Consider the following 13,311-nt stretch of genomic DNA (forward strand, 5'->3'; position numbering starts at 1 on the left):
GCGTAAGCCTTCGAGGCAATTGAGAACATTACGATAGGTAAGAAATTTCTGAGAGTTTTCAGCCATTATTGCATAATAGAGCGAAAAATTGTTAACCTGTCAACTGTTACTCCGTAACAAGTTGGCGGCGTACAATCTTATTTTAATATTTTCAGTGGAAAAAATGTTGCAGAAAATAATTTCCTGTACCACTTCTTAGTTGTCCTCTGTGACAGTTTCAAACTGCAATAAAAAAGTTTTAAAATTAATTCGACGTAGACCTAAAAATAACTAAATTTAAACACCGTCAATTTTCTTGTCAGGTGGGGCAAGTGAAAAGTTTATCATTAGAGATTGAATTTGTGTTTTTTCTTTAAGTAGCCATAAGTTAACATGGTTCGCAATTATCATAGAAAAACATAACGTGCTGATAATTTAAGAAACACTATACTCAAGCGATAAAAGCTATTAGAAATCATGGAACTTCTCTAAAATATGTTGCCAAACATTAAAATATTAATATGTCTACTTCGGGCAGCCAATTAAAAGGAGATTTTGACTGAAAAGTTGCAATATTAGAGAACACACGGAAATCTCGTGGAATGTCTATGTAAAGCTAATTCAAAACATAAAAATGGGGTATAGGTCTATCCACATAAAAAAGATTCTAAATACGTTATCGAAGAGTTATCCGACGTCATATCCGACTTTCTCAAAAACAAATAACGAGCGGTAGAAATTCTACAAAGTAGAAATGCAATTACTGTCCTATAATGTAAGAACTAACATTGGAAATGTTGCAGTTATAATGTTGTCGAATCATTTCAACTAACATAACTGAACAGAAGAAAATTCAAGTGAAAAGAATAACATTTTCTTTGTTTACATGTTACTTAGGTTATTGTTGTTATTGCATTAACAAATGTTAAAGCTAATAGAAATCGTGAATATAACTGTTTGTTTTTGAATTTATTGTTCAAAACGGTAAACTTTTCACTTGCCCCACTTTTGGGGCAAATGAAAAGTAAGGAGACATTTTTCAGAAACTTTTTCTGTATTTTTTTCTTCAATTTTTCATAAAAATCAATTTTAGCATGCTGCTTATATTTGGTGGGAGTCAAGCTAAAAAATATATACCACCTCATTTGTTTCAATTTAAAGTCTCTAGAATTTGAAGAATCCCAACTATGCGAATTCCATTACCCACTTGCCCCACGGTACCTTACTCTAAGTTCTGAGATGTAGTGACCCGTCACGAGTTTTATTTAGTAATGCTCTCTAATATCACAACAGTTTTTTGAAATTTATAGCTTGGAAAATCTCTGAACGAACACCACGCTTGTTTAGAACTTACCAAAATTTGTTGCTATAGGCTCGGTGGTGTTGATCTCGGAAAAGCTTAAAAAATGCCGATATTTATTTTAAGTCAATCGTTATGCCAAACGGCCATTATGCCAAACAACCATTATGCCAAATGACTTTATGCCAAACGACCTTATGCCAAACGGGGTACAATCCTCAGCTAGTGTGTAATTATTACCGTTATTACAGTGAAACCTCCATGAGTCGATATTGAAGGGACCATCGACTCATGGAAATATCGAGTCATGGAACAGAAATTCTTTGGAAAGCTGCTTCTAGAGACCATCATAGTAACCATGAAATTAAGTTTTTAGTATGGTTCCATGAGTCGATATCGAGTATCACTGTATATTATTTACAACTGGCTTAACTTACCAGAGTGGCTTAAGTATGGTCATATATCAGTTGATATGCCTTAATTGATTCATGTGTGTTACTTGTGTGATATAAATCGATGTCAATCCTGACATACGACAAATCAAAGCAAAGCTCACAAAATTTCATTGCAATCAGTTTTCTAGTTTGAGCTATTTGAAAGCGGTTAGATAGAATATATTTTTTTTATTAAAACGATAAAGATGGTATCTATGGTACATACAATATTTTTAGGCTATTATATGTCGATGACAATGCATCGATTGACCAATAAAAGCTGTTATATTCCATAAGATTGCAACCAATTCTTTAGTTGCAAAAATATCAATCAAATACTATAGATTTATCTAGAAAAAAAAAAATTAAATGCATATACTGCCGTAAATCGCAAGTCAGTCCCATCTACATTTAAGCTCAGTTTTCAACATATATTCAAATGCTCTTTCAGCTACACTAATGAGATAATATGATTTTTTCAGAAAAGTAAGGAAAAAAAAAACAGCAAGTCAAGTTGTCCCATAATGAAGAGTAACCGCATATCAGTCCCACTACAGATTTCCGCACCGTATAACACACAAATTAACCGTACTTTGATCACCTTTATATTTTTCTCGAAAACATTGTGAAAGTTTCATCAAGATTTAAACATGTTACAATCCTCAGGATTTTTTTGAATATTAGTATGGAAAACGAGTTTGGAAACTTCACAGCCCATTTTCTCAATGCCTACTTTTTACAGATGGGAGTGACTAGCGATTCACGGCAGTATAAATATGCTAAGACATTATTTGGCTGGCAAGATCACTTTGAACCATCAATCACGTTTGAGGATTAGTTTAAAGACCGTTATTTAGATTTTTGCATTCGTTTAGGTATCATGTGACAAGCACGAGCCTAAGTAACCATAATAAGCACTAATAATAATCCACAAAGCATCATCATGGATGCTTACATGCCTTATAACAGCACTACAAATGCTTACGCGTCTTATAATAACACTACCACTGCATAGAAACTCTTTTACTGCATTTTTAATGCTTCTAAGCCTGATGCATACAGGCATTAAATAAGCACTATATTGGCTCGATATTCGTGTATGTTTCAATGCTATCCAGTGTTTTGACGAATATACCACGTGCTTGGAATAACGGTAAGAGGCAAAACATAAATCTTCTCACTACCACAATCGCGGATGACGGGGAAAAGTGATGGTTTAAATTCTCGATTACTTTTTCAAATCGACGTAAGTTACTTTTACATAGTTTTGAGAAAATTACTTAAGAAAAATCACAATATTTGCTAAAACTGTTTTAAAATGAATCGCCTTTTTTATTTTTTTTTTTCGTTACATCGTACATTGTTTAAATCTTGCATACAATCAGCTCGCCTTCAAAAACAAGGAAGTTTCTATTATTTTCCACAAAGAATTATGACAAAAGGATAAGCTGTTTAATTCAGTTACTTACGACGTTTTTGTACAAGTGTAAAATCGACTCAGGTTTTGTTTTGATTCGTGGTTGAGTAGGGTGGGGCTTATTTCCAAAAATCTTTCGTAGTCAGGATTTACAAAGTGGAAAATGATCATCGGTCCCAAAATAACATCCTGTGAAAAAATGAGAGTTTTTGGTGAAGGTTTAGAGGTGGCGCAAAGGGCGTAAGTGCAGTTTTCCCATTTTAGTGAACTCTGAAAAATTTTGGTATGCTTTTCGGCTTGTTTTGGTGATTTTAGGACCCTTAAGGGCAAAAAATTATCTCAAAATTGCGATATCTCCGCTACTTTAGATGATATTTGACGATATATATTTTATGCATGCGATTTTTGGCCCTTGAATAGGTTACAATGACTAATTACTATGAACCCGAATAAGAATAGCTGGAGAGGATTCCTATGCTTGTAGAATGGAACAAAGAGCAAAGAAGAATGAGAGAAAGAACAAAGAACACAGAAGAATGTAAGGTGGGGTGGGTTAAACAGGGGGGAGGATGAAACTGATAATATTATATTAGAATCAACTATGGAGCCGTGAAAATATCTCGGTTGGATGTATGAGATGTGATTATATGCAAGTTTAACACTCATTTAGTATTTTAGAATGTCCGTTTGATATAACTCCAGCAATTGCTTTTATAATCTGAAAGAAATTACAGAGGGGCCCAAATCCATTGTAGTAATAAAATACGTCTTGATGGTTCATCCATACAGGCTTAAAATCCGTACACTTCATACAAATAGAAGGAGTTTTATATGAAGTGGAAGGGTTTAGATTCATTTCTTAGGTGTTCGGATTTTGATCCCACACGATATATCCTTATTAGGTAAATCCATAAACGATTTTTGCTTTCGAGCAATAACACTTCTTGTTAGAATTTCCACAGGAATTTCTGGATTATGATGCCATTTCAGCAATTAATTGCGTTTGGGGTTCCAATACTTCACTTTCGCCACAACACCTTCAACATAACTTCGGACAAACGAAAATGCAGATGAAGTTCAATACATCGTTCTACATCTGTATTTGAAATCGATGTGTACAAACAACAGCAGAAGGAAAGAAAGTCGGCAGTCAAAATTCAAATTAGTACACGAGAATTAAGTCGTCACAGTTCTGAAACACATTTTTTAGGACAGAGCTACATGAAGGAATTTTCACAGGATGTCCTATGTTTATATAAATAATTATAAAAATTAGTTATGAATTTAATAGATACTGCGTGAGGCTGTACTTCCAGGATGTAAATTTTGCAACGGTCCCTTTCGATTAATTGCTATCATCAATCAGAAAAAAAACAACCAAACGATTATTGAACTAAAGCAGTAAAGTGACGTGCATTCATCTATATCTACCAGGAGAATAATGATGAAACTTCGCATGGAATTAAGGACATTTTAGCCGTCATTGCAATTTTTCCATAAGGTCCAATAAAGTTCCAATAAGATCCAATAAAATCGTATACATGGGTCGAAAACTAGAGATGGTTGAAAAATTGGTGCTCTTCCCCTACTTGAAGAAAAATTGCTCGAAATATTTCTGAAGTAGGTAATATTAAATAGTAGTCAAGGTGTCGGACCTGGTGTAGTGGTTAGAACACACACCTCTCACGCTGAGGATCTGGGATCAAATCCCATCCCCGAGATAGTCACTAAAAATTTCAGTGGCGACATCCTTCAGAAGGGAAGTAAACCCGTTGGTCCCGAGATGAACTAGCCCATAGCTAAAGAGCTAAAAATCTCGTTAATAAAGATTGAAAAAAAAAAATAAGTCAATAAATATATTCATCGTTTTCTAGATTCCTCAGTTACGCTCAAGACATCACTAGTTTCACCCTCCCACTTGTTTCTTCTTCTACTTTCTTCTGTGTTCTTTGTTCTTTCTCTCATTCTTCTTTGCTCTTTGTTCCATTCTAATAGCATAGGAATTCTCCCCAGCTATTCATATGCTAATTCGGGTTCATAGTCAGTCAGCGTAACCTATTTAAGGGCCAAAAATCGCATGCATAATATATATTTCGTCAAATATCATCTAAAGGAGTGGAGATATCGCAAGTTTGAGGTGATTTTTTGCCCTTAAGGGTCCTAAAATCACCAAAACAAGCTGAAAAGCATACCAACATTTTTCAGAGTTCACTAAAATGGGAAAACTGCACTTACGCCCTTTGCGCCACCTCTAAACCTTCACCAAAAATTCTCATTTTTGCACAGGATGTTATTTTGGGACCGATGATCATTTTCCATTTTGTAAATCCTGACTACGAAAGATTTTCGGAAATAAGCCCCACCCTAGTGGTTGAGTCACTTTGTCTCTCCATAAAACGGAGCGGCGAAAGTAGCTGTCGAGTTGGTTTAGAAAGGAATGTGTGGAATTTCATCTGCGTAACACGTAGGATCAATTAAGTAAGTTTGTTTACTTTTTTTGAGACTGTTTCAATAAGTTTTCGAGAATCGGTCTCTTTTCTATATGGCAAAGAAGCAAAGGAGCAAAACTTTAACTATCCAACAAGACCGGTGTCGCACACTGAGGAAAATGGACGTAAGACTGCCATAGGATTTGCTGATGGAATTACGAAACAAGAAAAATCTAAGATAATCGTATGATTTTCAGCAGATGCTCTTTCCATAATACCCTACGAAGAAATTTTGCACGCTTCAGATTACAAATTCAAATAAATGAACTATACTAATCTGCGTTGAAAATATGTTAACCAACTTGCGAGAATCAAGTTTTCATCCATTTTGTCACACCACAGTTCGATTAAAGCACTTTACTGTAAGCATCATTCGAATTATTGAGAATCGAATTGCGATTTTCATACACAAATCTCACTGTTCGGATGCAATTTCAACATCTGATCAAAAGAAAGTACAGCGGGTTTGATGATAAATAGAAAACATTTACCCTTTAATGCATTAAAAACGAAATCAGCCAGCGCAAATCAATAAGTAAACACGTCAATTCCGGAAGCCATATTGAATTTATGATAGTGAAATGCCTGCACTGAGAAAATTTGTCTAGCGTGCTTTTTCACAATGATGAGCAATGGGGTTCTTATGACATTAACAATTGATTTTATGAATAATACACTAGTCGCATAAATCAAGTGTCTTATGAAACAACAACAAAATAATAAAAAAACATATTCATTAGTGTGATCTTATGAAAATAATGCGAGATTTTTGCTTCAGTGCAGGTTCGAGACGTAAAATAAAGATAATCGTATAGGATAGGCTTTCGATCTACTTCGATGTAAGCGTTATTATTCATCGTATCAAACATAAAATGTTCACTACGGCGGATATTCAAACTAACCTGCAATATAGATTCATTTTGCAAGTGAGCGGTTCCATTTGAATTCGAATGTCGGTTTACTTTTGTATTTTTTGATTTGGATGAAATTTTGCACATGCTTTCTTTATGCCCAAAAATGCCTTTTTGCATCATCGGCTCGCCATTTTGACTCTAGCCTTACTTTTGAGAAGGGCCTAAGAAAAAAATCCTTAATAATTTTCCAAAAAATAATAACTTAGAAACGGTTTGTCCGATCAGTTTGGTGCCTTCCGCAAAGTTTTAGGTTATTGTTGGGACTATCTGGAAAAAATATACACTGTAAAAAAAATGTTGTAATTTTTTATATATCGAAAATAAAGCTTAAAAATCAATTTTCTCAAAAATCGTATTTTTGATTTTTTTTATTTTTTTATATGTAAAAGTAGACAAAAAATGAAGTCTTTTGCACAGTGGGTCAAGATGGAGAAATCATGGACAAAAAAGTTATGATTTTTTGAAATAGGTGAATTTTTGAAAATGGTCATAATAAACTTTTTAAATATTTTCCAACTCGATTTTATGAAAGTACGCAAAATTTACAACAAAAAAGGTACACGGAAAAATCAGGCTAACTTTTACCGTTTTAAAGATACAGCGATGTTAATACAAAATTATGATATAATTTTCAATTTTCGGTCATTATAATGTAACTTAGAAACGGTTTGTCCGATCAGTTTGGTGTCTTCCGCAAAGTTTTAGGTTATTGTTGGGACTATCTGGAAAAAAATATAAACCATAAAAAAAATGTTGTAATTTTTTATACAGTTAACTCTCCCTTACTCGATATTCCGTATCTCGATATCGAGTTAGAGAACCATAGTAAAAGTTGGTTTTCATGGCTAACTCGATGGTCCCTTGGATCGCAGTTGCACTAGTTTTGTATTCTGTAACTCGATACCTCCCTAACTCGAAAGTCCCTTCAATATCGAGTTAGGGAGAGTTTACTGTATATCGAAAATAAAGCTTAAAAATCAATTTTCTAAAAATAGTATTTTTGATTTTTTTTTTATTTTTTTATATGTTAAAGTAGACAAAAAATGAAGTCTTTTGCACAGTGGGTCAAGATGGAGAAATCATGGAAAAAAGTTATGATTTTTAAAAAAAAAGGTGAATTTGTTGAAAATGGTCATAATAAAATTTTCAAATATTTCGGTAGCAATTAACAAAATTTTCTCATATACCTTGAACCATACTAAAAACATAATTTCATGGTTACTATGATGGTCCATAGAAGCAGCTTTCCAAAGAATTGCTGTTCCACGACTCGATATTTCCATGAGTCGATGGTAAAACGTCGAACGGTAAAAGTAAGCCTAATTTTTTCGTATACCTTTTTTGTTGTAAATTTTGCGTACTTTCATAAAATCGAATTTAAAAATATTTAAAAAGTTTATTATGACTATTTTCAAAAATTCACCTATTTCAAAAAATCATAACTTTTTTGTCCATGATTTCTCCATCTTGATCCACTGTGCAAAAGACTTCATTTTTTGTCTACTTTAACATATAAAAAAATAAAAAAAATCAAAAATACGATTTTCGAGAAAATTGATTTTTAAGCTTTATTTTCGATATATAAAAAATTACAACATTTTTTTTACAGTGTATATTTTTTCCAGATAGTCCCAACAATAACCTTAAACTTTGCGGAAGGCATCAAACTGATCGGATAAACCGTTTCTAAGTTATAATTTTTTGAAAATTATTAAGGATTTTTTTCTTAGGCCCTTCTCAAAAGTAAGGCTAGAGTCAAAATGGCGAGCCGATGATGCAAAAAGGCATTTTTGAGCATAAAGAAAGCATGTGCAAAATTTCATCCAAATCAAAAAATATAAAAATGAATTTGGGAAAAAAGTCGTCATTTTCTGTGGAACCGCTCAAGTGTAATTTTGTGAAAGTTTTTGTGGTTCGTCCTCTTGTACACCAAAATACAATAAAACTACTGTATTTCGATAAATTACTTCAGTTCAATTAGCTACATTGAACCTTGTCACCGAAATCGCATGGACGAATACGTGTGTGATTTGCTTCATCGGGCAGTTATTTACACTATGGAAAACCGAAGGATTTTATTCCAATCACACGCCGTAAAACTTCAATAATTCACGAAATTTTATGAAATTCTTACAACAACCGCATATAATTGCCAACGTAAACAAAATCTCCTTTTTTATCATGCTGTGGGAATGAGAAGGAATGGGTAGTGCTTCGTGAAGCCCAAGCAGGACAGTTCGGTTTTGCGTCGTCCGATAGATTTGGCTCACGGTTTCGCGCGTGTTTTCGTCTCCAAAGATTTTTTTTCTGTTTTGGAGCGTCTTGCTGGTTAGGTATTTGGAAGGCACAAGCAAGACGGTTTGTTTTCGGGACGCCAAGAAGTTTTGCTGTCAGTGTCAGTTTTGTGTTCAGTCGAGGATGGATTACCAACTGGTGAGTTCGTTTCATGCTTGTGATAACACATATTTTCTTGAAAGCGTAACTTTTAAGTAATTTTAAAACAAACTTTGTATGGTTCGTCACTTTAAGTGTCGGCATTATGCTTTTATCTTATACAATTTCAATATACATATATTTGTCTCTTTTAGACATTATTAAAAATTATCTTTTGAATTGTTCGACATTGTGAATGTTGACGTATTTTTTAAAACTTCTACCATATCGAGACAAAATGCACAGTAATACTCATATGTAATTTTCAAACAAACTATGTATAGTTCGTCACTACAAGTGTCGGCATTATTCCTGTTTCATATAATTTAAAATATATACATGTAATTTTCAGTTTTCGTCATTAATAAAAACATCTTTTGAATTGTTCGACATTATAGATGTTGACGTATTTTTTAAAGCTTCTACCAAAAACTTCTCGAGACAAAAATACAACACTAGCTTTAAATATGAGTCGTATATTTCCCCCTTGTCCATGGATCGCATCATCGACCAGAGGTGACTCCCAGATCTTTTCCTCCCTCAATAGTAAACACCCTTCCCGTGGTGATTGTGGAGATGCAGAGGTATTCTCGGTCTCTAGAAGCAACAATCATTACACCCTAACATTCCTTCCCCTTCCCAACTGACTGTAAGGACTTGGCCGGCGCCGTTATTGATCAATAATATTAGATCTGCTAAAATTGCACTTCGAGAGTAAGCGGAAACTCCCATCCCTTATTCATTTGGATCGTAGTGCAATTCTTACCAGTTCCGATCAATAACGGAGTAGCAACCATTGACATGTACAGTCAGTCTATGCTATGCTGCTATGCTATGCTATGCTGTGGGAATGAGAAGGAATGATTGAAGGTCTAAATAATCTTATTAAGCATTTTATTATAGCGTTGGAGCGTTGAAAACTGATTGCGACAGAAATTAAAATGATATGACGAATAGAGGCAACGGTAAGTCATAATTTCATTACATTGTTTCCATTAAACGATCAATGCGAAAGTCGTTTTGGGAAAAATTGTTTACCATCGGTTTATATCAGCATCATTCACTGCAGTACTGGGAAAATTGCAGGTTCTCAGTGATCAAAGCTCAATATGGTTTATATTAGCACATTAACTTAACAAGGATCAAAATGTGGCAATCGTTATAAAAAGGACGAAAAACACCAACATAAATAATTCTGATACTGAGTACTGTCTGAATCCCCAAGTAATATTGGTCGCTGAATAACAGCTTATTCAGCTAAAATGCTGTAAATATAGCCTATATTCAGTTGAATGAACTGTTATTCAACTACTAATGTTACCTGGGTCATTTCATCATATTTTTGCAGCTCTCTGGCTGCGTAAAACTACATCGCCTTAATTCAAACTTGAAATTAAAAAGCAAACTTCTTATCTTAGGAGTTATAGAGGATTCCTTGCAGACGTCACTATATTGGCGCAAATTCCGAGTATCATTTCGCTAGGAATTCCTCAAATAAGAATCCCCGAACAAAAAATCTCTATCGGAGTTCTCCTAAGAATCAGTAGAGAAACCACAGGATCGATCACTGAAAGTACTGCTGGTGATATTTGTGTAGAAAATTTTGGGTGGTAAATCTGGAAAAATCGCTGGAGAATTCACTACAAGAATTATTAGAGTAATCCTTCGAAGGAACTGCTGGGGTGTTTTCCGAATGAACTCTGTAGAACTACCGTACGACCAGTTCATTATGAGCGAGCTCTATATGTCCCCAAAAAGGGTACTTCTCATTGAGCCCATGATTTACAGTTGGTCTGTCCAAATTTTCAAACCAGGGTTTCCAATTTTCCAGGGAATTGTTTTCCCAAGAAAAAATATCATTTACTGGGAAATCCCGGGATTCTGGAAAATTCTTAAAAACTCAATTTCACGAAACAAATTTGGCGCAGAACAAAGCCCCATAATCCATATTAATTTTGGTTTGACAAAGAGCCTTTCAAACACTGCCTGGCTGAAGATGATTGTTTTTTTTTTTCAATAATCCTGTAAATTTCAACCATGCAATAATATAAGATAGGAGATCATATTTGACAAATTGAACTCGAATTATGTTTGCTGGAATCAGATAGTACTAGCATAAGGGCCAATTCATGGAACAGATCCCTCGATGAATGCCTTGTATTTAATCTTCAATACACAAGAGTACCGAAAAAATCGACAATTTGTTAAATATAATTTGACTACGACCTACACGCAGCGAACTGGACTACCTATCAAAATTCATGCATGCCTTATGAAAAATGGAACAATTATTGCAATATGAACACGTATAGTTTCAGAATCACTCCTCATAAAGGCTTCGATAGGCACGTGGTGTATGGACGGGCTCATCAATCGCAAGGTTTTTGGTTCGATTCCAGGCTGCTGCGATTTTTTTTTCGTTTTCGAATTTTGTTTTTTGATGAGACAAATATAGAATTTCAACCTGATTTATTGTGGCAACTTTTCCTAAGGAGTTCTTATGAATTTCGATAGTCCATTTGCCTCAGAGTACATCTCACAACACATACATCTAAAATGTATGACATTTTGAGGTCTTTGGCTTAGTTGACATTACATAAAAACTATAATGTACAGTAGCTGTTCCTTGGATATTGATGATCAATTCTTATTTGAAATAAAATTTCCTGGGAATTGGGAAATTCTTACTGAGATTGAAAACTCTATTGTCCTCTAGCCGCTCATAACACCCAATATGTGACCCTTAGATGGATTTGTAACTATGATACTATGATAGATGACTGTTATATAGAATTATTCACTTAAACTTCCATCCCTCTAAAAAATTCCCGAAGGGGCCCCTGGAAAACTTTTTGGAAAGTTTTTAGAGGGATTTCTGGCGTAACCGAATTGGAATTTTTAAAAGGATTCGTGAACGAATGCTCCAAGAAATCCTTGGAGCAATATTCGTAACGATTTTTGGAGGAATCCATGGAATTAATAAAGAATTCGGCACATAGATTTCAGGAGAATTCCATGTAGTAATATTCTGAGCACAATGCTGGATGAACTCAATGAAAAATCAACTCTCTGAGAGAATTTCTGGTTGAAAGTTTATGCAAGCCTTATTAAAGGCTTTTCTGGAGGATGGAAAGAAAAGAAGATTTGACGTATTGCGGAATCATCTTCACCTTAATACCTATTGCTGAATATTCATGACCCATTCACTTTTCTCCTTCTTGCCAACAAGCACACTGTAAGTAAAAAAAGCCCGCGCAAACGCGACTCACCTGGATGCTGCCACTGGAGGTGTGCGACGGCGGCAGGATTTGTACAACATTTGCGGACGAGGTGAGATTTTCGCCGACGTTGGGCCCACTGGAGTTGTTGAGCCGGGACGCTGGCCCCGCCCCCGAACTACTACTGCTGTGCTGTTGCTGGTGCTGTTGTTGATGATCGGACGAACCGCCGCCGGAAGCTCCCAGCGGGTCCATCGAGGAGGATCCATTCTCCTCGACCATGTTGTCCATGGCCTCCTGCTTCAGCTGCCAAAGCCCGCCTCCTCCTCGCGAGTTGCCCGCCAGTTTTGCCAGGGTTGTAGCGATTTTGGTCGTTGTTTGGTCAGCGTGCCCAGAGGAGGTGGCGGCGGTGGGCGGGCAAGCGTGCGGGGTTTTTTTTCGGGGGGTTTGGCGGGAGCCCTCACGAAAAAGAGTCTACCGAATCACCAACGGCTTAAGGGAAAGCGGACGCTTCCGGTGAAGCAACCGCTAATGGCGAGGGTTGTCAGCCTCTCAAATCACTCACTTACACTCAGTCCAACGGGTCGTGACAGCCCTGGACGCGGGAATCGTGTCGGAAAGTCCACTAATCGATGCTCGTTTTTGTCTGTGGAAGGAAGAGAGGAGAAAAAGAAATGTTTTAGTAGGACTAAAACGACAAAAATGTCATACTGTTCATGATGTATGATTTGCAGGTCGTATCAAAATCGACGTTTCTTTCCGTGTAGTGCCCCGTCTAGTCGAGATGCCGAGGGATGTAAATAATGTTATCTGGCAAGGTAATTCTGTATGGGCTCGATAAGAAAGCAGGTTTTGCTTCGGACGATTGATAAGAGCGGAAAACCTGGCGCGAAAAAAAACGGTGTTTAAGATTACAGTGAGGGTGCCGCAGACGGGGTTAATCGTTCATTGCAAGCTTTTGAAGTGATTCGTAGATCTTGAATGGAATGGATTGTACACTGTGTTGTCAAGATTTGACAATCTCAATTAAAATTTACGAGTAGAGTTGATTATTGGCATAAACTTTACCAACAATCTAAGGAAAGAAATATCAATATAACACTGAGAAAGTAAAATACATAATAAAA

At 35.6% G+C, this 13,311-nt stretch overlaps 1 protein-coding gene across 9 annotated transcripts in view; it reads right to left on the minus strand.

Moving 5' to 3' along the window:
- Positions 1 to 13,311, minus strand: part of LOC23687935 (cyclic AMP response element-binding protein B) — a 96,931-nt gene that overhangs the window by 42,032 nt on the left and 41,588 nt on the right. For all 9 annotated transcript variants that reach the window (XM_021838973.1, XM_021838979.1, XM_021838978.1 and 6 more), the window contains exon 2: positions 12,236 to 12,830. In XM_021838973.1, the coding sequence (XP_021694665.1) occupies positions 12,236 to 12,475 (240 nt within the window). In that variant the 5' untranslated portion in view covers positions 12,476 to 12,830. The remainder of the gene's footprint in view (positions 1 to 12,235; positions 12,831 to 13,311) is intronic.

The sequence above is a fragment of the Aedes aegypti genome, chromosome 1 (assembly GCF_002204515.2).
Source record: "Aedes aegypti strain LVP_AGWG chromosome 1, AaegL5.0 Primary Assembly, whole genome shotgun sequence".
In the NCBI taxonomy this organism is placed as follows: Eukaryota; Metazoa; Arthropoda; class Insecta; order Diptera; family Culicidae; genus Aedes; species Aedes aegypti.